This window comes from Saccopteryx bilineata, chromosome 5 (genome assembly GCF_036850765.1).
Source record: "Saccopteryx bilineata isolate mSacBil1 chromosome 5, mSacBil1_pri_phased_curated, whole genome shotgun sequence".
Taxonomy (NCBI): domain Eukaryota; kingdom Metazoa; phylum Chordata; class Mammalia; order Chiroptera; family Emballonuridae; genus Saccopteryx; species Saccopteryx bilineata.
Window position 1 is genome coordinate 207,706,816 of NC_089494.1, and position 27,037 is coordinate 207,733,852.

Below are 27,037 nucleotides of genomic sequence, written 5' to 3' on the forward strand. Positions count from 1 at the left end.
AGAAGCTTGCATGTTACCTTTATCCTTTATTGTGTTCTGCCATGCTGAGATTTTTTTTTTTTACTTCAGTGAGCGGAGGGGAGGGGAGGCAGAGACAGACTCCTGCGTGTGCCCCAACTGGGATCCACCCAGCAAGCCCACTAAGGGTGATGCTCTGCCCATCTGGGGCCATTGCTCTGTTGCTTTAACTGAGCTTTTCTTAGCACCTCAGGTGGAGGCCATGGAGCTATCCTCAGTGCTTGGGGCCAACTCGCTCCAATTGAGCCATGGCTGCAGGAGGGGTAGAGAGATAGAGAGAGAAGCAAGAGGAAGAGAGGTGGAGAAGCAGATGGGCGCTTCTCCTGTGTGCCCTGATGAAGAATTGAACCCAGAACATCTACACGCTGGGCTGACGCACTACCGCTGAGCCAACTGGCCAGGACCCGAGATTTTATTGTTTAGAATTTGTCACTTTTAATAAGATAAAGTAACTAATAAAACCTACATTCATTCAGCCTTGTTCTTAGTTCCAAAGTAATACCTATATCTCACTATATAAACTTAGAATGTAAATTGCTGCCAACATATTTTTGAGGTGAGTGTCGATGACATTGAAGTTCAGAGCGGGGGAATGGAGAGGAGTAATGTTGTGCTATCTTTTAATTAAAGGAAAAAATCAAGATATATGATGTTATGAAATTTCTTTACTAAAAATTTTTTAATTAAAATATAAAAGGAGAAAAAATTTTCCTTCCCATTTTAGCATTTTGATAACAAGATTACTGGAATATATAATAATATCTTGTAATTCATTTTATCTTTTTAAATGGTGTATGAACAATACATTTTTATTGTAAAACATTTCAGATACTATAGATAAAACAAGTTTTCTTGACCTTGTCTTATTTCTACTTCCATTTTTTTCTTTACAAATAACCATTTTATTTCCCTTTGCATTTATATATTTATGTATATATATGTATATAATTTTGTATGCATAGATTTTTAAAACATGTAAATAACATGCATACTGTTCTACAGCTTGCTTTCTTTGTATCGATATATATAGATGTACCAATCTATTTATATCATATTTTGTTAGGATATATAGGTTAACCTTATGCTTTTAATCTCCATGTGATATTTCTGAATATGAATGTATTATAGTTTAAGCATTTTCTTGTTGGTATTTGTTCCCATTTTTTTAAAATAAAAATGTAGTTGCATTCTGTCAATATATTATATACTGCAGTAAAAATTAAAAGGAAAAGTCAAAAATAAAAATCAGTGCTGCAGTGAAAGTGTTCATATGTGCCTGTGCACATGGGAAAATATTTTTTTTAATTTTAGAAGTCACGTTCATTTTTAATGGCTATGTGCAAAGAGTACAAATACAAAGAAATGGTTGAAATGATTACTGTTTGCCTCCACGCAAATCTTTCTTATTTACAGTTTTACAAAGTAGTCTTTCTTTAGGATGAAGGACCAACAGCAAGAGACCTGCTAGTACAGTATGCCACAGGGAAGAAAAGCTCCAAACACAAGAAAAGGTTGGAAAAGGCTATGAAAGTGCTCAAGGTGAGACTTACCTGGGGAATGAGGGTAGGAATCAGAATGTAGAAAAGGTTTCTGCTAAAAGCTTTTAAGAATTTGAAATAAATTACATTTTTGAAAGACTTAGAAATGTGTAATGAATTTTTAAGCACTGATTTTTATTTTTTCAATTTATTTATATTTATTGATAGTCCAGCATGTGGGGAGTGAGAAGTATCAGCTCAGAGGTGCTTCCTTTTAGTTGTCCATTGCTTGCTGTATATGTGCCTTGACCCGGTAAGCACAGGGTTTCGAACCCAGGACCTCAGCAGTTCCAGGTGGATGCTCTATCAACTGTGCCACCACAGGCCAGGCTGTGCTGATTTTTACATGAATAAATGTTTTCAGCTCTAGCTGTGCCTGAATGAATTAATTTGTTTAAATTTACTTTTCACTTGTTCTGATTGTGATGCCCTTTATTAGGGTATGCATGTCTTCTCAGAAGAGGAAACCAATCAAGTACATTTAATATTTTGTAATGATTATTCTGAAAATCATTACTTCGACCCTTATGTGGGTGTTTTGGGGTTTTTGTGTGTGTGTGTGTGTGTGACAGAGAGAGAGAGGGACAGACAGGAAGGAAGAGAGATGAGAACCATCAGTTCTTTGTTGTGGCTACTTAGTTGCTCATTGATTGCTTTTTCATATGTGCCTTGATGGGGGGGGGGGGTGCTACAGCAGAGCAAGTGACCCCTTGCTCAAGCCATCAACCTTGGGCTCAAGCCAGCGACCTTGGGCTTCAAGCCAGTGACCTTTGAGCTTGAGCCAGTGACCATGGGGTCATGTCTATGATGTCACATTCAACCCAGCAACCCTGCACTCAAGCTGGTGAGCCTGTGTTCAAGCCGCATAACCCTGCGCTCAAGGTGGTGACCTCAGGGTTTCGAACCTGGGTCCTCTGCATCCTAGTCCGACCCTCCAACCACTGTGTCACCACCTGGTCAGGCCTTATGTCAATTTTAATGTTTCTCTTTCCAAATTCCTTTAAGTTTTATAGGTGCTAATAGGTGATTCTTAAAAGACAAAAACCATCTGTACTTCTAGTTGAAAGAAAGGTTTTTGGAACAAAGATTTGTGTTTTCTTTTTAAATACTGTGGTGGACTTGGTAACAGGTTTTAGCACACTTAACCCCACGGCCTCATTACTGTAATTCAGAAGGTAAATATTTTTCCTCTCCCTTTCTTTCAGAAACAAAAGAAGAAGAAAAAACCAGAGGTGTTTAACTTTTCAGCTATTCACTTGATTCATGATCCCCAAGGTACTATAATTATGACTTCTCAAGTTCTTGTTAGTCTGATCTCCCTGTTTAGTTTCCTACATTCATAGTTACCAGGAAATTTAAGATCCCTGGTACTTAATAGACAATCAGTAAATACTTAGTTCTTACTAGTTGGCTGTAGCCTAGAGAATTATGTTCTGAAGTAGTGAATCTCAGTTCATCTCAAAATGAGAAAAATATGAAAGAACAGCTCTCTCTGAAAAAAAATTTTTTAAGGTTTTATTTATTGATTTTACAGAGAGGAGAAGGAGGGGTGGAGAATGAGAAGCATCAACTCATGTTGCTTCACTTTAGTTCACTGATTGCTTGCTGTGTGTACCCTGACCCAGCAAGCTCAGTGTTTTGAACCAGCAACTTCAGCATTCCAGGTCAATGGTCTATCTGCTGTGCCACAACAGGTCAGGCTAAAATTTTTATCTTTAACAACACAATAGTGGTAGGACCCTGAGCTCGAACAAATGAAAAATTGGCCATCTTTTGTTGGTCCTTTTATTTTTTTAGAAGCTTAGTTTGTGTGTGTGTGTGTGTGTTTTATACAGGAACAGAGATAGAGTCAGCGAGAGGGATAGACAGGGACAGACAGACAGAAACGGAGAGATGAGAAGCATCAATCATCAGGTTTTTTGACACCTTAGTTTTTCATTGATTGCCTTCTCACATGTGCCTTGACCACAGGCCTTCAGCAGACCATGTAACCCCTTGCTTGAGCCAGCGACCTTGGGTCCAAGCTGGTGAGCTTTTGCTCAAACCAGATGAGCCCACGCTCAAGCTGGCGACCTCAGGGTCTCGAACCTGGGTCCTCGGCATCCCAGTCCAACGCTCTATCCACTGTGCCACCGCCTGGTCAGGCGGTCCTTTTATTTTTTTAAACTGCTCTGTGGAAACCAGTTCTAGAACACTAATTCTCAAACTGGAATACAAATTGGAATCACTTAGAAAATTTATGAACTAAACTGGTATTTGGATCCTGTTATTTCCAGAGGCTGGTTAGTTGGTATTGAGACTTTTTTTTATTACGGATCATAGAGAGAGAGGAAAGGAGGGAAAGGGAAACATTGATTTGTTGTCCCACCTATATATGCATTCATTGGTTGATTACTGTATGTGCCCTGACTGGAGATCAAACCCACAACCTTGGTGTATCGGGACGACGCTCTAACCAACAGAGCTGCATGCACATTGGGACTTTTAAATGCTCTGTGTACTCTAATGTACAGCAGCGTTCGCCGGCTTCTTCTCTAGGTCAGTGTTTCTCAGACTTTAAGGTACATATCAACTGAGCACCCTGCTAAAGTGCAGATTGATTCAGTAGGCCTGAGGTGGGGCTGAGATTCTATATTTCTAATAAGCCACCATGTAGACCAGCTGCTGCTGGGACCACAAGTTGAGAAGCTGCAGTTGTAGAAATGCTAAATGAAGCACCTATTAAACAGTCGCTCAAACTGTTGATGCTAAAAATCTTGGGAATCCTTCCTTAACTTTGGGCACTACTGAATTGGTATTGACCTGTGTGTGGTCTTGTCACCTTTTGTCATACTGCTGTTTTAACACCCTGGTTCAGCAGAGTGATTTCAGGCACAGCCATGCCAGAGTCGCTGATCTAACCACTGCCTTTCTCTTCATCTGTTAATGTACACACCATGGCCCCACGGTGTACTTCTGATACTTTCTTTTCTAGATTTTGCAGAAAAACTGCTAAAGCAGCTAGAGAGCTCTAAGGAGAGGTTTGAAGTGAAGATGATGCTCATGAACCTCATCTCCAGATTGGTGGGAATTCACGAGGTTTGAATTACATTGTTTCTTTTGGTGGGTGTTAGAAATATGTAGACCTATTCTTGGTAAAATGAAAGCCACTAAGGTAGATGAGTAACTTAATTTTATTTCTCCAAAATATTTACATCAGTATAATTTAGAAAAGAATAAAATCTTTTTCTGTGAAGATATGTTTTCATCATTTTGTTTTATCAGTTAATATGGATGTTAAATTGTGTATATATGCAGTTTATGGGCAGACTATTTTGTGTTCTCTTTTTCTACTTTCTTTTTATTCAACTTTATTTCACATACACACTTTTCTGAGCCAACATAACCTACATATTTTTATTGACATTACTGTTTTACAGTTTATTTCTTCATAGCTTTCTTTTTATTTTTTAATTTTTTATTTATTTATTCATTTTAGAAAGGAGAGAGAGAGGGAAAGAGAGAGAGGAGACAGACAGAGAGAGAAGGGAAAGAGGAGCAGGAAGCATCAACTCCCATATGTGCCTTGACCAGGCAAGCCCAGGGTTCCGAACTGGCGACCTCAGCATTTCCAGGTCGACGCTTTATCCACTACGCCACCACAGGTCAGGCCATAGCTTTCTTAAACAAAATAAAAGTTAAAAAAAAATTTTTAATAGAGTAGTTTGTGCCTGACTAATGGTGGCGCAGTGGATAGAGTGTCAACCTAGGACACTAAGAATCCAGGTTCGAGGCCCCGAGATCGCCAGCTTGAGTGCAGGCTCATCAGCTTGAGTGGGGGCTCATCAGCTTGAGTGCGGGCTCATTAGCTTGAGTGCAGGGTTGCTGGCTTGAGCCCAAAGGCTGCTGGCTTCAGCAAGGGGTCACTGGCTCACCTGGAGCCCCCTGGTCAAGGCACACATGTGAGAGCAATCAATGAACAACTAAGGTGCTGCAACTACGAATTGATGCTTCTCATCTCTCTCCCTTCCTATCTGTCTCTGGTTCTTGTTCTCTCTCTCGCTTAAAGAAATGATTTGTAATTTAAATGTGGTTTGATGGAAAATACCAGAGTTTTACAACTGACTAAAATTGAACTTCCATCCTTATATTGAGCCTAAGCCTTCCCTGTTACTTCTCTGGCTTTGGTTTTGCTTTGTGGCTAAAATAGAAAAATTAATTTATTTTCCCATGATGAACTTTGAAAAAGACCAGTCCATCTCTAAAGTTTCTCTTGAAGTTCAAAATTGCAATTGCTTTGATAACTGGAGCCATGTCACCTTCATTAGGTAGACTCTAGAATGGTGGTGTTTTTTCTCTAAAATAGAGCTCAGAGTAATTCCTCCAAAGTGGTTGGTCTGGTATCTAATAATAAAACCAGAATGGTGGCATTTTTTTGGTGACTATACTCAATGCTATTCAGATTTAAATTACTGTTCTGTTTCTTGCTTTGGAGCCTTAATATCAGTGCCTTTTCTTTCTATGAGCCTCTTTATCTCGAAGACTAAAAAATTAATTCTGCTGCCACACCAATTTTAAAAGTAGAATGTTGCATTTTGGTTGCATTTTTCTCCTTTGTTTTATTCTGCATACAAAATAAACTGTTTTTTCTTCCTTGACATAATAAGGATAGCAGCATAGCCTTCCTTTTCTTTTTTTTTTTTTTTTTTAATAAATTTTTATTAATGGTAATGGGATGACATTAATAAATCAGGGTACATATATTCAAAGAAAACATGTCTAGGTTATTTTGTCATCAAATTATGTTGCAAACCCCTCGCCCAAAGTCAGATTGTCCTCCGTCACCCTCTATCTAGTTCTCTGTGCCCCTCCCCCTCCCCCTAACTCTCTCCCTCCCTCCCTCCCATGTCCTCCCTCCCCCCCCACCCTTGGTAACCACCACACTCTTGTCCATGTCTCTTAGTCTCATTTTTATGTTCCACCAATGTATGGAATCATGTAGTTCTTGTTTTTTTCTGATTTACTTATTTCACTCCTTATAATGTTATCAAGATCCCACCATTTTGCTGTAAATGATCTGATGTCATCATTTCTTATGGCTGAGTAGTATTCCATAGTGTATATGTGCCACATCTTCTTTATCCAGTCTTCTATTGAAGGGCTTTTTGGTTGTTTCCATGTCTTGGCCACTGTGAACAGTGCTGCAATGAACATGGGGCTACATGTGTCTTCACGTATCAATGTTTCTGAGGTTTTGGGGTATATACCCAGTAGAGGGATTGCTGGGTCATAAGGTAGTTCTATTTGCAGTTTTTTGAGCAACCACCATACTTTCCTGCATAATGGTTGTACTACTTTACAGTCCCACCAACAGTGAATGAGGGTTCCTTTTTCTCCACAGCCTCTCCAACATTTGCTATTACCCATCTTGTTGATAATAGCTAATCTAACAGGAGTGAGGTGGTATCTCATTGTAGTTTTGATTTGCATTTCTCTAATAACTAATGAAGCTGAGCATCTTTTCATATATCTGTTGGCCATTTGTATCTCTTCCTGGGAGAAGTGTCTGTTCATGTCCTCTTCCCATTTTTTAATTGGATTGTTTGTTTGTTTGTTGTTGAGTTTTATGAGTTCTTTGTAAATTTTGGATATTAGGCCCTTATCTGAGCTGTCGTTTGAAAATATCAGTTCCCATATAGTTGGCTGTCTGTTTATTTTGATATCAGTTTCTCTTGCTGAGCAAAAACTTTTAATTCTGATGTAGTCCCATTCATTTATCTTTGCCTTCACTTCTCTTGCCATTGGAGTCAAGTTCATAAAATGTTCTTTAAAACCCAGGTCCATGATTTTAGTACCTATGTCTTCTTCTATGTACTTTATTGTTTCAGGTCTTATATTTAGGTCTTTGATCCATTTTGAATTAATTTTAGTCCACGGGGACAGGCTGTAGTCGAGTTTCATTCTTTTGCATGTGGCTTTCCAGTTTTCCCAACACCATTTGTTGAAGAGGCTTTCTTTTCTCCATTGTGTGTTGTTGGCCCCTTTATCAAAGATTATTTGACCATATATATGTGGTTTTATTTCTGGGCTTTCTATTCTGTTCCATTGGTCTGAGTGTCTATTTTTTTGCCAATACCATGCTGTTTTGATTATCGTGGCCCTATAATATAGTTTAAAGTCAGGTATTTTAATGCCCCCAGCTTCATTCTTTTTCCTTAGGATTGTTTTGGCTATTCGGGGTTTTTTATAGTTCCATATAAATCTGATGATTTTTTGTTCCATTTCTTTAAAAAATCTCATAGGGATTTTGATGGGAATTGCATTAAATTTGTATATTGCTTTGGGTAATATGGCCATTTTGATTATATTTATTCTTCCTATCCAAGAACAAGGAATATTTTTCCATCTCATTGTATCTTTTTCGATTTCCCTTAACAATGCTTTGTAATTTTCATTAATAGGTCCTTTACGTTCTTTGTTATGTTTATTCCTAGGTATTTTATTTTTTTTGTTGCAATCGTGAAGGGGATTATTTTTTTGAGTTCGTTTTCTAATATTTCATTGTTGGCATATAGAAAGGCTATGGACTTTTGTATGTTAATTTTGTATCCTGCGACCTTACTGTATTGGTTTATTGTTTCTAATAATCTTTTTGTGGAGTCCTTCGGGTTTTCGATGTATAGGATCATATCATCAGCAAAAAGTGATAGCTTTACTTCTTTTCCGATATGGATGCCTTTTATTTCTTTGTCTTGTCTGATTCCTCTGGCCAGAACTTCTAGCACCACATTGAATAAGAGTGGAGAGAGTGGACAACCCTGTCTTGTTCCTGATTTAAGGTAGAAAGTCCTCAGTTTTATGCTGTTTAATAGGATGTTGGCTGATGGTTTATCATATATGGCCTTTATCATGTTGAGATATTTTCCTTCTATACCCATTTTGTTGAGAGTCTTAAACATAAAATTGTGTTGTATTTTATCAAAAGCCTTTTCTGCATCTATTGATAAGATCATGTGGTTTTTGTTCTTTGTTTTGTTGATATGGTGTATTACGTTAACCGTTTTGCGTATGTTGAACCATCCTTGAGATTCTGGGATGAATCCCACTTGATCATGATGTATTATTTTTTTAATATGTTGTTGTATTCGGTTTGCCAGTATTTTGTTTAGTATTTTAGCATCTGTATTCATTAGAGATATTGGTCTGTAGTTTTCTTTCTTTGTGCCATCCTTGCCAGGTTTTGGTATGAGGGTTATGTTGGCCTCATAAAATGTGTTTGGAAGTATTGCTTCTTCTTCAATTTTATGGAAGACTTTGAGTAGAATAGGAACCAAGTCTTCTTTGAATGCTTGATAGAATTCACTAGTATAACCGTCTGGGCCTGGACTTTTATTTTTGGGGAGATTTTTAATAGTTTTTTCTATTTCCTCCCTGCTGATTGGTCTGTTTAGGCTTTCTGCTTCTTCATGACTCAGTCTAGGAAGGTTGTATTGTTCTAGGAATTTATCCATTTCTTCTAGATTGTTGTATTTGGTGGCATATAATTTTTCATAGTATTCTACAATAATTCTTTGTATTTCTATGATGTCTATGGTGATCTCTCCTCTTTCATTTTGGATTTTATTTATTTGAGTCCTGTGTCTTTTTTCCTTGGTGAGTCTTGCCAAGGGTTTGTCAATTTTGTTGATCTTTTCAAAGAACCAGCTCCTTGTTTTATTGATTTTTTCTATAGTTTTTCTGTTCTCTATTTCATTTATTTCTGCTCTGATTTTTATTATCTCCTTTCTTCGGCTGGTTTTGGGTTGTCTTTGTTCTTCTTTTTCTAGTTCCTTAAGGTGTGAAGTTAAGTGGTTTACTTCGGCTCTCTCTTGTTTGTTCATATAGGCCTGAAGTGATATGAGCTTTCCTCTTATTACTGCTTTTGCTGCATCCCAGAGATTCTGATATGTCGTATTTTCATTTTCATTTGTCTGTATATATCTTTTGATTTCTGCACTTATTTCTTCTTTGACCCATTCATTTTTTAGAAGTATGTTGTTTAGTTTCCACATTTTTGTGGGTTTTTCCCCCTCTTTTTTGCAGTTGAATTCTAGTTTCAAGGCTTTATGATCAGAAAATATGCTTGGTACAATTTCAATTTTTCTAAATTTGCTGATATTGTCTTTGTGGCCCAACATATGGTCAATTCTTGAGAATGTTCCATGTACACTAGAGAAAAATGTATACTCTGTCGCTTTGGGATGAAGTGTCCTGTAGATGTCTATCATATCCAGGTGTTCTAGTATTTTGTTTAAGGCCACTATATCTTTATTGATTCTCTGTTTGGATGACCGATCTAGAGCCGTCAGCGGTGTATTGAGGTCTCCAAGTATGATTGTATTTTTGTTAGTTTTTGTTTTAAGGTCAATAAGTAGCTGTCTTATATATTTTGGTGCTCCTTGGTTTGGTGCATATATATTAAGGATTGTTATGTCTTCTTGATTCAGTGTCCCCTTAATCATTATGAAATGACCATTTTTGTCTCTGAGTACTTTTTCTGTCTTGTAGTCAGCATTATTAGATATGAGTATTGCTACACCTGCTTTTTTTTGGGTGTTGTTTGCTTGGAGTATTGTTTTCCAGCCTTTCACTTTGAATTTGTTTTTATCCTTGTTGCTTAGATGTGTTTCTTGTAGGCAGCATATAGTTGGATTTTCTTTTTTAATCCATTCTGCTACTCTGTGTCTTTTTATTGGTAAGTTTAATCCATTTACATTTAGTGTAATTATTGACACTTGTGGGTTCCCTACTGCCATTTTATAAATTGCTTTCTGTTAGTTTTGTATCTAGTTTGATTCTTCTCTTTTGTTTTTCTATCATTTGTTTTTGTTTGTTTGTGTTCCATACTTCTTTCCTCTGTTGCTCCCTTTTTTAAGTCAAGTGTTTTTGTGGTGGTTTTTTTAAGGGTGGTTACCATTAAGTAATGAAAAGGGTACCTACCATATTCATTGTAGTACCCTATCTTATAAGTATTTCTGCACTTCATCATCCTTTGCTACTGTTAATCTCCATCCTCTCCCCCCTTTTTTTCCTTTGTTGTCACAGTTTAAGTTTGGTTTTATTGTGTTCTTGGTGGAGCTGTTACTTGTGGTGTTGTTTTCTTTTGTTCTTTGAATCTGGTTGGAAAACCCCCCTTAGTATTTCCTGGAGTGGGGGCTTTCTGTTGATAAATTCTCTCATCTTTTCTGTATTTGTGAATGTTTTTATATCTCCTTCATACTTGAAGGATAGCTTTGATGGGTATAGTATTCTTGGCTGAAAGTTCCTCTCTTTCAGGGCTTTAAATATTGGGGTCCACTCTCTTCTAGCTTGTAGAGTTTCTGCTGAGAAATCTGATGATAATCTAATAGGCCTTCCTTTATATGTTGTACTCTTCTTTTCCCTGGCTGCCTTGAGAATTTTTTCTTTGTCATTGGTTTGTGTCATCTTTATTATGATGTGCCTTGGAGTGGGTTTGTTGGGGTTAAGAAAACTTGGTGTTCTGTTTGCTTCTTGAATTTGAGGCTTTAGTTCCTTCCACAGGCTTGGGAAGTTCTCGTCTATTATTTGTTTGAGTATATTCTCCATTCCATTTTCTTTCTCTTCTCCCTCTGATATACCTATTATTCTTATGTTATTCTTTCTGATGGAGTCAGACAATTCCTGTAGGGCTTTCTCATTTTTTATTATTTTTGAGTCTCTTTCTTCTTCTCTCTGTTGTGCCTCAAGTTGTTTGTCTTCTATTTCACTAATCCTATCTTCAATCTGGGCTGTTCTGTTAGCTAAGCTTGTTACCTCGTTTTTCAGCTCGTGAATTGAGTTTTTCATTTCTGTTTGATTTGTTTTTATAGTTTCAATTTCCTTGGTAATATATTCTTTGTGTTCATTGAGTTGTTTTCTGATCTCCCTATATTGCCTTTCTGTGTTTTCTTGTATATCTCTGAGTATTTTTAAGATTTCTATTTTAAATTCTCTGTCATTTAGCTCCAAGGCTTCCAATATGTTAAGTCTTTTCTCCATAGATTTTTCCACATCTATTTGTGTTACCTCTCTTTCTTTTGTATCCATAATATTCGATTTCCTCTTTCTTATCGGCATCTGAGGGTGGTCTTATTGATAGCACGCAGGCACACTCCCTCGCGGCTTGAATGAGCGTCGCTGCGGTAGCTTCCTCCACACCCTCGTCTCTCAGATTCAAGTGATATTTTGCTTTCAGTTTGTGTGGAACTCCGGAATGCTCCGAGGATAAATTTTTCTGTTTCTAGTTGATAAATTTGTTGTGATTTAGGGGAGACCTGTCGGACGCGCTTCTCACGGCGCCATTTCCGTGACGTCACTCCCTTTTCTTAGTTAATATAGCACATTGAATTATTCTGGGGTATGAATGCTATTGGGGGGGTAATAAATGATTCCCAGATAGTTGAACTTGGTGATATAATTGCATTTGGGAAAATGAGCCTATAGCTTTAGTTACATAAATATTAAAGTCAGTGCATTATTTTTCCCACAGCTTTTTCTCTTCAACTTCTATCCCTTTGTGCAAAGGTTTCTGCAGCCCCACCAGAGAGGTAAGCCTCCCACCTGCCGTGTTCCTTCGGTGGCCTTGGGGTTAAAATAACCAGCCAGAGTTTTTTGTTCTGAAATTAGTAAAGACAGGTAGGAGTGAAATGTGTTCTTTTTCACAGAAGGGAAGAGAAACCTTTTTATTTTATTTCCAGAATCTGCCACGGGTTAATTGTTCTGCTCATCAACTTTAAAAAATAATTATTGGGGGTGGGGAGGATGGATCAATAAATTGGTTTCTCAAAGCAAGTCTTTTTTTTTTACAGTACCCCTTCATTATCTGTAGTTTTGCTTTCCACAGTTTCATTTATTCAAGATTCAAAAATATTAAGTGGAAAATTCCAGAAATAAACATTTATAAGTTTAAATTGCACACCCTTCTGAGTAGCATCTAGCGTTGCCCCGTCCTGTCCTGCCTGAGACACGAGCCATGCCTTCTTTCGGCACGCCTGCACTGTATGATCCCCGCCTGTTAGTCACTAGTAGCTCTCAGCTATCAGATGAACTGTCAGGGTGTCACAGTGCTTGTGTTCACGTAACCCTTATTTTACTTAATGGCCCCAAGCACAAGGGTGGTGATCCTGTAAAGTGCTCCTTTTAAGTGAAAGTCCTTTCTTTTTTGTTTGATTTTGAGAGTGTTTTATAAAGCTGGGGAGGGTGAAACCAGGCAGGGCCTGGAGTAGAAGCAGCAGCAGGAGAAAGACTAGGAAGGGCTTCTTTAGCCTCTAGAAACCTGTGGGAAAGAAACAAAGTCGGAGAAAAGGGGGACCTGGGAGACAGTTTCGGGGTTAGCCTGGGATGAGCTGCTGCTGCCCACTGCTCCCTAGCTGCAAGTCTTGTGGGGACCCTTAGAGTTTAGGAGATACACGCCTGTGGGGAAGAGTGGAGGGCAGAGGGGGAAGGGCACGGCGTCCTCCCAGGATGGAGAGCACTGAGAGTACTTTCTGTAAGTGAGAAGGGGAGTGCAGTACAATAAGATGCTTTTGAGAGGAGACTACATTCACATAACTTTATGACCGTCTGTGTTATAATTGTTCTGTTTTACTATTAGTTTGTTGTTAACCTCTTTCTGTGCCCGATTTATTAATTAAACTATCATAGGTGCGTATGCAGTTGACCTTGAACAATGAAGGGGTTAAGGGCACTGACACTCCACACAGTTGAAAATCTGTGTAAAACTTTGACCCTACAAAAACTTACCTACTAATAACCTGTTGACCAGAAGCATTACCAATAACTTACATAGTTGATTAACACGTATCTTGCATGTTATATGTATGATATACTGTATTACTCTTTTTTTTTACTTATTCATTTGAGAGAGAGAGAAACATCTATTTGTTGTTTCACTTATTTATTCTCTCACTGGTTGATTCTTATATGTGTCTTGACCAGGGGTCGAACCTGCAACCTTGGTGTATCGAGGCAACACTTTAATCAATGGAACTACCTGGCCAGGGCCTATATACTATATTACATAAACTAAGTTGGAGAAAAGACAGTGTTATTAAGAAAATTATAGCCTGATTGGTGGTGGCGCAGTGGATAGAGCAGTGACCTGGAGTGCTGAGGTCCTAGGTTCAAAACCCCGAGATTGCCAGCTTGAGTGTAGGCTCATCTGGCTCCAGCATGGGGTTGCCAGCTTGAGTATGGGATCATGTAAATGATCCCATGGTCGCTGGCTTGAACCCAAAGGTTGCTGGCTTATAGCCCAAGGTCACTGGCTTGAGCAAGGGATCCCTGGCTCGGCTGGAGCCCCCTGATCAAGGCACATATGAGAAGCTATCAATAACGCAACTATGAGTTGACACTTCTTATTTCTCCCCCCCCCCCCCCCGTGCACACACGTGCTAATAAGATAAAAAATTATGTATGAGGATGGCTCTCCCTTCCTCTACCTGCATGGGATAGGGCTTTGGCTGAGAGCCCTTGCAGAGTAGAGAGATTCTCCCCTTTTTATTCACACTATCTCTAATCTCCCACCACCTGGGATGTAAGAAAATCCACAATATCTAGTAAGTATAGGTTATCCTTGAAACTGCCAACCTAAACTTTGTGGCAAAGTAGCATAGTCATGTGATACTTGGTGACTTAGACAGAAACTTAAGAAGGGAGGAGCAAAGGAAAGAAGGCAGACAAGCCACATATGTTCCCCTAGGTCCTGAGGGAAAGAGGTTTGAAGCATTAAATGTTATCTTTGTTTTACTTACATGGCTTTATTATTTTTGATTTACAAATAAGATCACTGCATTGCAAAAGAGGAAAAAAAGAAGTTCCAATCCCAATAAAGAGTCCAAGAAAAACTAAAAAAAAAGAAAAGAAAATCATAAAGAAGAAAAAGTACATTTACTATATTTATTGAAAAAAGTTCATATATAAGTGTACTCATGAAGTTCAAACCCATGTTGTTCGAAGGTTAACTGTCTATAGGAAAAAACATAGTACAGAGAGGATCAGGAACTATCCAAGGTTTCAGGCATCCACTGTGCCCCCTGCAGATAAGATGGGATTACTATAATATGTAAATACTCATGGGAAAATTCTTTTTTTTCTTTCTTTTTTTTTTTTTTTTCATTTTTCCGAAGCTGGAAATGGGGAGGCAGTCAGACAGACTCCCGCATGTGCCTGACCAGGATCCACTCGGCATGCCCACCAGGGGGCGATGTGCATCCAGAGCCATTCTAGCACCTGAGGCAGAGGCCACAGAGCCATCCCCAGCACCCTGGCCATCTTTGCTCCAATGGAGCCTTGGCTGCAGGAGGGGAAGAGAAAGACAGAGAGGAAGGAGAGGGGGTGGGGTGGAGAAGCAGATGAGCGCTTCTTCTGTGTGCCCTGGCCGGGAATCGAACCCGGGACTCCTGCATGCCAGGCCGACGCTCTACCGCTGAGCCAACCGGCCAGGGCCTCATGGGAAAATTCTTAAAAAGAAGTTTGGGCCCTGGCCTTTTGGCTCAGCAGTAGAGCATTAACCTGGTGTGTGAAAGTCCTGGGTTCAATTCCTGGTCAGGGCACACAAGAGAAGTGACTGTTTGCTTCTCCACCCCTCCCCCTTCTCTCTCTCTCTCTCTCTCTCTCTCTCTCTCTCTCTTTCTCTCTTCCCCTCTTCCCCTCTTCCCCTCCTACAGCCATGGTTCAAATGGTTCCAGCAGTTTGGCCCGGGGCACTGAGGATGGCTCCATGGCCTAGTCTCAGACACTAAAGTAGCTCAGTTGCCAAGCAATGGAGCAGCGGCCTCAGATGGGCAGAGCATCGCCCTCTAGTGGGCTTGCTGGGTGGATCCTTGTCCGGGTGCATGCGGGAGTCTGTCTCTCTGTCTCCCTGCCTCTTACTTAATAATAGAAAAGTGTGACCTTTTGCTGTAATTTTGTAATAGATATTAGGATTTTATCTTACTGTTCTAATTGCCCTCATGTATTCTCAATTAAAAACAACATGAAAGCAAGAAAGAATAGATAGTTGCTTTTGCCTTTGAACTTAGACCAAAGTAGGAAGGAACTGAACATTTATTGACTAACAGGAGCCAAGCATTGTGCTAAGTGTTTTACATACATAATCTCATCTAATTCTTTCTTCAGTTCTGCAAAGTATAGGGGATAAGGGGGCCAGTGACCCAACAAATAAATGGCAAATTAGGATTTACCTCACTTCTTTCTTTTGCCAGAGGTCTTGTTCTTTATATATATACTGTCCTTTTTTAGGAAAAATGTGTGTGTATATGCATGTTTATATTTATTTCCTTATTTGTTGATTTCTAGGCTGGGCACTGCCTTAGACACTAAGAATTCCACAGTGAACATGAAGCAGCAGTCTTACTTTCATATAGCTTATATTCTAAACTTGACCTTATCCAAAAGTCCGAGAAGCAATACATAGCTTACATTCTAGAGGGAGATCAGAGACTGCTGTTTATGTGTCCGGGTGAAGATGAGTTTTGAGGGAAGAGGAAGCAAAATAAAGACAATTGAGGGTGCTGGGCAGGTGCTTTTTTAGATTATGCAGTTAGGAAAGACATTTTGATAAGGCAGCAACCGAGGAGGGACTTGAAGGAAGCAAGGGAGCCATGCAGGTTTTGGGGTTGGTGGTTCCATGTGGAGTAAGCAGCAGTAGCGTTAAGACTAAATTGTCCTTGCCATGTTTGCTGTACTTTGGAGAGCAGAGCAATAAACCAACTATGACCTTTCTGACCTCTTACATTTTTAGAAGTAACAAAGATCCTTCTGTTTGCTGCACAAGCGTCTCATCACTTAGTACCCCCAGAGGTGAGAACTATTAAACCTTACTTCTATCTGGATCTAGTACATGGTGCATAGCAATGTTACTATTAAATATGACATATCATGGTGGCTTTTCCCACAGTGATTACTGTCCTCCCATTTTCCTCCCCTTTTTTTTTTTTTTTTCTGAAGCTGGAAACAGGGAGAGACAGTCAGACAGACTCCCGCATGCGCCCGACTGGGATCCACCCGGCACGCCCACCAGGGGCCACGCTCTGCCCACCAGGAAGCGATGCTCTGCCCCTCCGGAGTGTCGCTCTGCCGCGACCAGAGCCATTCTAGCGCCTGGGGCAGAGGCCAAGGAGCCATCCCCAGTGCCCGGGCCATCTTTTGCTCCAATGGAGCCTTGGCTGCGGGAGGGGAAGAGAGAGACAGAGAGGAAGGAGGGGGTGGGGGTGGAGAAGCAAATGGGCGCTTTTCCTATGTGCCCTGGCCGGGAATCGAACCCGGGTCCCCCGCACGCCAGGCCGACGCTCTACCACTGAGCCAACTGGCCAGGGCCTCCTCCCATTTTTTTAAGTGAGTAAAAGACTCATTAACTTTTTATTTTTATGTGTGGGGGGGGAGATAGACAGACTCCCACATGCACCCAGACAGGATCCACCTAGCAACCCTTGTCTGGGACTAATGCTCTGCCCATCTAGAGCCGGTGCTCGCAACTGAGCTATTTTTAGCTCCGAGGCAGAGGCCCCATAGAACCATCCTCAGTACCTGGGGCCAACACGCTCAAATCAATCAAACCATGGCTGCAGGAGGAGAAGAAAAAGAGAAGGGGGAGGGGAAGGGGAAGAGAATCAGATGGTCGTTTCTTCTGTGTGTCCTGACCAGGAATAGAATCCAGTACTTTCACACACTGGGTCAATGCTCTACCACTGAGACAACTGACCAGAACCCACACTAACTCCTTAAGAAAATATACAGAGAAGTTCAGTTTAAAAAACTGAAAAAAATTTTACTATAGAAAGTAAACTTTGTTTTGGACAAATTGTTGAGAATTCTGATTTTAATTGCTGAGTTTTATGATAAGTCAAGAATATCAGCAAATTTATAGTGATTGTTTTTCAAAGCTGATAATTCCTTTCTTTGATTAAAACAGTATTTGGATTGGATTATCCTGGATCAAAGCAATTTTTTTAATCCATATTGAAAACTATTCATCAAAGGAGAGTAAAAAATTTTTTAAGATTTTACTTATTGATTTTGAGAGAGAGAGAGAGAAAGAGAGAGAGAGAGAGAAAGGGGGTGGGGAAAAGGAGCAGGAAGCATCAACTTATAGTTGCTTCTTACATGTGCCTTGACCAGGCAAGCTCTGGGCTTTGCTCTGATGACCTCAGCGTGCCATGTTGACGCTTTATCCACTGCACCACTGCAGGTCAGGCAAAGGAGAGTAAAATTTAACCTGAAGTTAGCCAAGAAGATGAAATCCCAGAGTGGAGTATTTTTATCTGTCTTCCTCAGTCTTAATTCCTTTCAGCTCCCAAACTGAAGGTGGAATGCTGTTTTCCTACTGTGAATACTATATTGTTCTTCATCCTCACATGTTTGAGTAGATACAGATGTTTAACAACACTCTTCTTTTATTCCCAATTCAGATCATTCAGTCATTGCTCATGACTGTGGCCAACAGTTTTGTGACCGACAAGAACTCTGGGGAAGTCATGACAGTAGGGTATGTAGAATGTGGCTGGAGGCCCTGGAGGTGTTTTTATTTTTATTTTTTGTAATTTTTAATTTATTGATTTGAGGGAAGAGAAAAACATCAATTTGTTATTCCATTTGTTTATGCATTCATTGGTTGATTCTTGTATGTGTTCTGACCAGGGACCAAACCCTGATATAGCCTTGCCATACCAGGACAGTGTTTTAACCAGCTGAGCTACTTGGCCAGGGATGGATTTTTTTTTTTTTTGTATTTTTCTGAAGCTGGAAACAGGGAGAGACAGACAGACTCCTGCATGCGCCTGACCGGGATCCACCCGGCACGCCCACCAGGAGCTACGCTCTGCCCACCAGGGGGCGATGCTCTGCCCCTCCGGGGGGGTCGTCGCTCTGCCGAGACCAGAGCCACTCTAGCGCCTGGGGCAGAGGCCAAGGAGCCATCCCCAGCGCCCGGACCGTCTTTGCTCCAATGGAGCCTTGGCTGCGGGAGGGGAAGAGAGAGAGAGGAAGGAGGGGGGGGGTGTGGAGAAGCAAATGGGTGCTTCTCCTATGTGCCCTGGCCGGGAATCGAACCCGGGTCCCCTGCACGCCAGGCCGACGCTCTACCACTGAGCCAACCGGCCAGGGCCGGGATGGATATGTTTTTAATGTACTAGGTTGCTTTACATGACCAAGATGTAAGATTTCAGCCGGCAATGTGGCCCCGGGGAAAGCAGTTTAAAATATACTTAAGTCTGCTCAGGAGGCTTGATATTGTTATTTTATTGGTCAGAATTTCAAAGAGGGAGTCAGAGATAAGATATTTGTCTTTCTAATCAATATTTTGTTTTTTTACTAGTTTTACTGTTTCAAATGAATGATTGGCAATCTAAGTGTTTTTCTCCTGTCTCTACTCTGAATTCTTATCTTTCCCTGGAACAAATGATTGACCCATTCTTTAATTCCCAGACAGTTCAGTAGCCCTTTTGATTCATTCAGAAATACCTAATGAGTGTGAATACTGGTTTAACAATTATCTAACCTGTCCTGGTAACTAAGTAGTACATTGAGAACTGCTTTTTATGGAACTATTGCTGGGATAACAGCCCTAAAGACCTTTAGCTTTTCTTATTTGACCTAGTGCCTTCTCCCCTTAGAGTTGGCGAGTCAATGCTGCCATTGTTTACTTTACAAAGAAGATGCTGTTTTCCACTAGTGGAGGAAATGGCAGTAAACGATCTGGAACAAAAACCTCTAAGACTGTCCGCCCTCACATTCTCTACCGTGCTGCAGTGAGCTCTGTAAAACCCAGTTTCTGTTCCTTTTTAGTTTTTTTAGGAAACCTTAGGTTGAACCATATGAAATTGCTGTTTAATTCAGTTTTTCTTTTCTAGGATCAATGCTATAAAAGAGATAACAGCTCGATGTCCTCTGGCCATGACTGAAGAACTTCTCCAAGACCTGGCTCAGTATAAAACACACAAAGATAAGAGTAAGTTGCATGTCGCTGTGGACCAGAGGATATGGAGTGGTTCATATTTTATCTTCATAGGCCCTTTCCTCTGGGGTTTCTAAATTAAAGGCATTATTTTACAGATGTAATGATGGCTGCTAGGACTTTGATTCAGCTCTTCCGAACACTGAATCCTCAGATGTTACAGAAGAAATTCCGGGTAGGTGAGGCATGCATAGGATGAGCTAATGGATATGGTCTCAGAGGTGAGAGTAATATCCTATAGTTTGAGTTTTAGTATTTGAGCTTACATTATGAGCATTGGTGAAATGCATAGTTCTATTCTTTATGATCAGAGTACAGTTGATTGAATGCCATTGCATTAAATATCCTGTTTTACAGTCTCAGAACCATATTAAAAATAATTTCCGCCCTGGCCGGTTGGCTCAGCGGTAGAGCGTCCCAGCGTGCAGAAGACCCGGGTTCGATTCCCGGCCAGGGCACACAGGAGAAGCGCCCATTTGCTTCTCCACCCCTCCGCCGCGCTTTCCTCTCTGTGTCTCTCTTCCCCTCCCGCAGCCAAGGCTCCATTGGAGCAAAGATGGCCCGGGCGCTGGGGATGGCTCTGTGGCCTCTGCCTCAGGCGCTAGAGTGGCTCTGGTCACAACATGGCGACGCCCAGGATGGGCAGAGCATCGCCCCCTGGTGGGCAGAGCGTCGCCCCTGGTGGGCGTGCCGGGTGGATCCCGGTTGGGCGCATGCGGGAGTCTGTCTGACTGTCTCTCCCTGTTTCCAGCTTAAAAATTAAAAAAAAAAAAAAAAATAATAATAATAATAATAATAATAATAATTTCCTAGGCCCTGGCTGGTTGGCTCAGTGGTAGAGTGTCGGCCTGGCGTGCGGAAGTCCCGGGTTCAATTCCTGGCCAGGGCACACAGGAGAGGCGGCCATCTGCTTCTCCACCCCTCCCCCTCTCCTTCCTCTCTGTCTCTCTCTTCCCCTCCCGCATCTGAGGCTCCATTGGAGCAAAAGATGGCCCGGGCGCTGGGGATGGCTCCATGGCCTCTGCCCCAGGCGCTAGAGTGGCTCTGGTCGCGGCAGAGCGACCCCCCCCCATGGGCAGAGCATCGCCCCCTGGTGGACATGCCGGGTGGATCACGGTCAGGCGCATGCGGGAGTCTGTCTGACTGCCTCCCCGTTTCCAAGCTTCAGAAAAATGCAAAAAAAAAAAAAAACCAAAACAAACAAAAATAATAATTTCCTTTCCTTTAGGGTAAGCCTACAGAGGCCTCCGTAGAAGCAAGAGTACATGAATATGGAGAATTAGATGCTAAAGATTACATCCCAGGAGCAGAGATTTTGGAAGTTGAAAAAGAAGATGAGAATGCTGAAGATGATGAAGGTTCATTTTTATTTATTTATTTTTGTGACAGAGAGAGAAAGAGACAGAGGGGGGACAGATAGGGACAGACAGACAGGAAGGTAGAGAGATGAGAAGCATCAATTCTTTGTTGCGGCACCTTAGTTGTTCTTAGACTGCTTTCTCGTATGTGTCTTGACTGGGAGAGGGGGCTCCAGCAGAGCGAGTGACCTCTTGCTCAAGCCAGTGACCTTGGGCTCAAGACAGCAACCTTTGGGCTCAAGCCAGCGACCCCATGCTCAAGCTGGTGAGCCCACGCTCAAGCCAGATGAACCCATGCTCAAGCCTGTGACCTCGGGGATTTGAACCTGGGTCCGCTGCATCCTGGTCCAATGCTGTATCCACTGTGCCACCACCTGGTCAGACTTAATGTTTGTTTTTACTCAGGATATAATCACTCCTATATCTGTGTTGACCTTGAGATCTTTATGCTGTTTGTACATTCATGCAGCACGTTTTTACTGAGCAATGACTACATGCAAGGCACTGTTACAAGTGCTGGGGAGCAAATGGGCTTGATTGCTGCTCTTGGGGAGCTTGCACTCTAGTGCAGGAGATGTATCTTCACGTCCTTCAGGATGGATGCCCCTTATCAAGGGCATGCTCATCACCTGGGAAAGATAATGACTGTTTAGTTTGTTGCCTGGAAAAGAGTGATGAGAATTAGTCCTTACCAATCCTCTAAGATTCTCCTGTTGAAAGAGTGCTTGTTGAATTTGCTGAAGAATACTTGAACTCCATTCTGATTTCTAGGGTTAGCCTTTATTCCATTGCTTGTCAAAGGCCTGTCTTCTTCCTGTTCGTTCATTCATGATTTCAACAAAGCTTTCTTAAGCATTGGCTGTGGGCTGGCCACTGTTAGTACAAAGGTGAATGTGGTTTCTGCCCCGAGGGCCTTTCATAAAGAGCCGAGAATAAAGTATTACCAGGATTTATGACTGGAGTGGGTCAAAGGGCAAGAAAAATGTCAGGTCCATTTCAGTGGTTCAAAAAGGTCTCAGCGAGATTGTAACCCATGAGCTGTATTTTAAATTATAAGTGAGGAATAGTAGAACAATAGAGACTTTCCAGGCAAACTGTGAGCAAAGTACTAAAGAATTTAGGAAACTGTTATAGTACAGGATACAAAGTGGAATATAGCCAAATAACAGCCTGGAGACTGCGTGTGGGCCTTGGCATGAGTGGCTGTGTTCATGCCATACCAAAGGGCTGGGCCACTGTGTTCTAGACTGTGGGGACCAACTGAAATTTCAAGTATCTACTGTTATGGCTCCATTGAGGTCATTCTCATACTCCTTTATTGTGGTGTCTGCAAGGTTTTTTAACATCCAAAATCTTCCACCTCAGTTCTCTGAGTGACTGTTTCTAACTAGTTTCTGAGAACATTTATTAGTATGCTAAGGAGAGTTAGATACTTGCTGTGCAGCCAAGATCACTGTGTAAGTACAGTTCTGATGTACATGGTTTGGTGGAAAGAATGTGGCCTCTGGAGTCATGTGATTTTCATGATCTCAGTGTAGTCTGCATTTTCTAACTGGCTTAGGATAGGTTACTTAACTGGAGAGTCTGTTCCTCTTCTGTTGAGTCCTGAGGGTTAGAGAAACCCTCAGGTGTTGGCTCAGGGTAGATACTTGGTCAGTGCTCATTTTCCATTCCTTAAATTAATTAAATTGATGTGGCTTATTTAGCAATAAATACTGTTCAGTCCTTGGTTCGTAGAGATCTGTTTGAGGTTCATAACCTTACTGTACCTCCACTTATCTCTGTTTGCCATGAGCACTCAGCACAAAGTGGTGACTAACAGTGTGCTCTCTCTCGCACAGATGCCTGGGAAAGTGCCAGTCTCAGCGACGAGGCAGACGACGACGGTGAGTGGGTTGATGTGCACCACTCTTCCGATGAAGAACAGCAAGAAATTGTGAGTTTCCGTTTTTCTTGTTATAAGTGCATCATTCTGATGTTTATGAAGACTTCAGAAATTTATGCTGGGCCCCGTTGGGGGACTAAGCTGTCACTTGAGCTAGTAGCCATGTCAGTCTTTGTTGTGCGCTCTGAAGTCCAAGGAGCTGGACAGCATGCCTGCGGAGGAGCGGAAGGCCAGAGCTGCCGCCGTCAGCACCAGCCGAGTCCTAACTCAGGAAGACTTCCGGAAGATCCGGCTGGCCCAAATGAGGAAAGAGCTCGACGCTGCCCCGGGGAAGGCCCAAAAGAGGAAGTATATCGAGGTGGACAGTGATGAGTATCCCAGGTACAGCAGCCCACGCCCGGTCTCCAGTCAGCTCACAGGGTAGAGACAGTGCCAGGGAGAGGGTGCCACCCTTCTTTCACGTTACGTTTTTCCTTCATCCCAGGGGCGAGTTGCTGTCTCTTCGGGACATTGAACGCCTTCATAAAAAGCCAAAGTCTGACAAGGAGACAAGACTAGCAACTGCAAAGGTGAGTGAGTCATACCCTTCCCTTGCTCCTTAAACAGAAAACAGGGAAATGAAATATGACCGAGACCTTGTATAGGCATAGAATGGTAGTATTTTAACATTTGAAATAAACGTATACTGGACATAGAATAAAATGCACAGGAATGAGGTATTCAGTCGGATGAGTTGAACAACTAGGCAGCCATGTAACCACCATCTAAAACATGTAGAGCACAGAAAGCGCTCTTCATGCTCATGGGGGCGGGAGCTCAGTACATTTATCAGAGCTGTCAGAAAAGCAGGGGAGTGTGTCCGGTCATTAGTGAGAAGCTAGACAGCTGGAGTCCGCCTCTGACCGGTACTGCGTGGTAGCACCCCACACACATCTCCGTCTCCAGGGCTCCAGTAGGCCTCACACCGTGTGGGCTGCACGTGACCCTCTGCATTCCATCTGCACTGAAGCCTGTCTGGAGAAGTTTAAAAACCCATGTTCTTTCTCCTCCACACCTTTGCATATACTGTTATTCCTACTTTCTGAAATGCTCTACCCCTTCCTCTCCTTTCCCCGCATCATGAGTGCCTTCATCCTGCAAAAAACAGCGCACAGGTCTCCCTTTTTAGGAAGTGCCTCAGGCTGCACCAGGCTGGATTAGGATCTTCTCCCACCGAGCTCCCCTTGCCCCGCTACAGTACATCACGGTCCGTTTCCCCTGGACTGCGTCGCTGGGGAGCAGGGTTGTGTTCCAGTCATCTTGTGTCCTTGGCGCCTCCAGAGCACCTGGCACAGGGGAGACGTGCATATTGACTCAGTAACTCCTGAAGTGTTTTTTGTGTGTGTGCTGGTAGGCTGGAAAGACAGACCGAAAAGAATTTGTGAGGAGGAAAACCAAAATGAATCCATTTTCCAGTTCCACAAATAAAGAGAAGAAAAAACAGAAGAACTTTATGATGATGCGATATAGCCATAATGTGCGCTCAAAAAATAAGCGTTCCTTCCGAGAGAAGCAGGTGAGTTCAACGTGAACCTTGGCTGGCTAGAATAGTATTGTCATTCTAAGTCACCTTTACATTTGAGATGGATTTTTAAAGACCTTGCGTTATGTGTATTTTAGGACTAATGGGGAGTGTTAAGGAGGTGCAAGGTACATAGGTGGACATGTAAACACTAGACCTGACTTGGCTGAGATTCATCTCTGACCCACAAGGGGCCTGTTGCTCTCCTCTGTAAGTAACAGGGTGCAGGTCATCCCCTTGCTAGAATTCTCTTCACGTTTATGCAAAATATAATATCAATTAACTGAATGAGAATTTTTGAGTGATTATTACCTGTCCGTTAATTTTTTAAAAAGCAGTAGTTACGTGTGGTAATACCTCAGAAACAGTTTTAGTAAAGCAGCACAGACTAAATAGGTCTGTGGTTGGTATGCGTCCTTTTGCAAAGCCTTTGTGTTTACAGGCCTTTGGATTTCATTTTACCCATTTTCTTCTTTGATGGTTGGTTTTAGGCTGGACTTGCTTATTTTAGTAATTCATTATAGTAAAACTTTATATTTGAATGTCTTTTTCTACTGGGGGTATGCCAGAATATATCTAACTGTATTCCGAAGACTCCAATGAATCCTGTCAAGGGTGAACTAGTCCCAGATTCTGAACCAGTGTTCCAAAATGCTGGTCAAGGACAAGACTTTCAGGCCTGAATGCAATGGCCAGCTCTCCAGGGTAGTGCTCTGTCTGTGTGGGAGCCAAGTCAGTATGAACTGAATTAAGGTGCCATTTAAAGACTACTGTCTAATTAATCTTTGTAGTTTTAAAATGTGTTTGCTGCTGTTGTTTTTTAGGTGAGAGGAGGGGAGATAGTGAGGCAGAGTCCCGCATGTGCCCAGACCAGGATCCACTTGGCAACCCTGCCTGGAGCTAGTGCTTGAATAGCTAGCTATTTTCAGCTCTGGAGGCTGTTGTGTTCGATGGAGTTATCCTCAGCACCCAGAGCCATGCTTGAACCAGTGGAGCCACTGGCTGTGGGTGGGGAAGAGGGAGATGAGGGGGGGAGAAGCAGATGGTTATTTTTCCTGTGTGCCCTGACTGGGAATCATACCCAAGACATCCATATGCAGGGTTGACACTCAATCCACTGAGCCACTGGCCAGAGCCAAACTGTGTTTAACAACATTATGTAAATAGTAAAGTGACAGCATTTAGAGTAGAAATTGTTGAAATTGAAGTAAAAAGAAAAGTGCCACTTGATAATTAAAATTTCCCGATTCACTTTAAATTCACAGTTGAATGTATTGATCCCATTAGTTTATCCTTCACCAGCTCTTTGTAAGAGTTTATGGTGGAGGAAATAGTAATAGTTGATAGGTCTTGTTTCGTTATGAGGTTCTTGTGGAATCTTGCTAAATTTTAGCCAAGGGTGTTCCTACACCTCCTACTTCCTCTGTTTTTTGCATACCTTTTTTGGCATGATAGAGAAGCCTGGCTTTGTTCCTTGTCAGCTTGTTAATTTAGTCAGCATATAGCAATATGAGCTGGTACTGTGACCAAACTGATTTTACAAGTGAGACAGTAAGACCGAGAGATGAGGCTGAGAAATACTTCCTTAAGCCATGCAAATTAGGTTAAAATGAACTTGTTAGTTTTTTCTACTTTAAGTGTGTTAACTATTCTGCTCATCTACAAAGTAATACCAAGACCCAGATATGAGCTAAAGGCAAGAAGTAAATAACTTAAAATTACAAAATTTGAAAAATTTAGATGTAGAGCCAGGCAACTTCCACCTCCCGCTCCTCAAATGTACACCTATCTTGTTAAAATTCAAAAGCTAGAGACTTTAAAAGTTTCTAAGAATCAGCCTGACCTGCGGTGGCGCAGTGGATAAAGCGTTGACCTAGAAATGCTGAGGTCGCCGGTTCAAAACCCTGGGCTTGCCTGGTCAAGGCACGTATGGGAGTTGATACTTCCAGCTCCTCCCCCCCTTCTCTCTCTCTGTCTCTCTCACTTCTCTCGAAAATGAATAAATAAATAAAAATAAAAAAATAAAAAAAAGTTTCTAAGAATCAGAGTAGTGCTTAGGATTTAATAGAATAATATACATTGCACACTTAAGATGTGTACAATGACCTTGGTTATCATTTTTTATTTATATTTATTTATATAAAAATTGTTATTTATTGATTTTTAGGGAGAGGAAATGGGGAAGAGAGAGAAGGAGAGAAACACCAGTTTGTGCCACTTATTTATGCACTCATTGTCCCACTTATTTATGCATTCATTGGCTGATTTTGCATGTGCCCTGACCAGGGATTGAACTCGTAACCCTGGCATATTAGGATGATGGTCCAACCAGCTGAGCCAGCCAGCCAGGATTTGGTTATCTTTTTTAAGTTTGGGTTTATTCTTAATGTTTTATTTCATATTTTGTTTATTTTCCTTTGGAAAATGTAAAACTTTATAAGGGGTTTCATAGATTTACTTTAAACATTGGTCCTGCAGTCATCTTTTTCTTCAGATCTTAAACTCTTCATTTTCAACCCAGCTCCTGAGGTTAGGGGAAGGACAACATGGGTTTAAAGCCTGGAACCAGTCGAATTACAATAGAATACATAATTCACTACATCCATTTTATCTGACATAGTCATCTGTCAGCTGATGGTCATTGGCACCAACAGGAATCCCCAATTTCGGGTGCTATGAGAAGGAAACTTTATTCAGTGCAAAACAG

The 27,037-nt window shown here is 41.4% G+C and overlaps 1 protein-coding gene across 1 annotated transcript in view; it reads left to right on the top strand.

Annotated features, from left to right (window-relative positions):
- Nucleotides 1-27,037, top strand: part of SDAD1 (SDA1 domain containing 1) — a 44,389-nt gene that overhangs the window by 10,915 nt on the left and 6,437 nt on the right. The window contains exons 9-21 of the mRNA XM_066279435.1: nt 1,456-1,557; nt 2,762-2,831; nt 4,531-4,634; nt 12,064-12,121; nt 16,317-16,375; nt 17,983-18,059; nt 19,423-19,520; nt 19,625-19,701; nt 20,755-20,884; nt 22,726-22,820; nt 22,960-23,150; nt 23,254-23,338; nt 24,163-24,324. Coding sequence (XP_066135532.1) covers nt 1,456-1,557; nt 2,762-2,831; nt 4,531-4,634; nt 12,064-12,121; nt 16,317-16,375; nt 17,983-18,059; nt 19,423-19,520; nt 19,625-19,701; nt 20,755-20,884; nt 22,726-22,820; nt 22,960-23,150; nt 23,254-23,338; nt 24,163-24,324 — 1,308 coding nt within the window. The remainder of the gene's footprint in view (nt 1-1,455; nt 1,558-2,761; nt 2,832-4,530; nt 4,635-12,063; nt 12,122-16,316; nt 16,376-17,982; nt 18,060-19,422; nt 19,521-19,624; nt 19,702-20,754; nt 20,885-22,725; nt 22,821-22,959; nt 23,151-23,253; nt 23,339-24,162; nt 24,325-27,037) is intronic.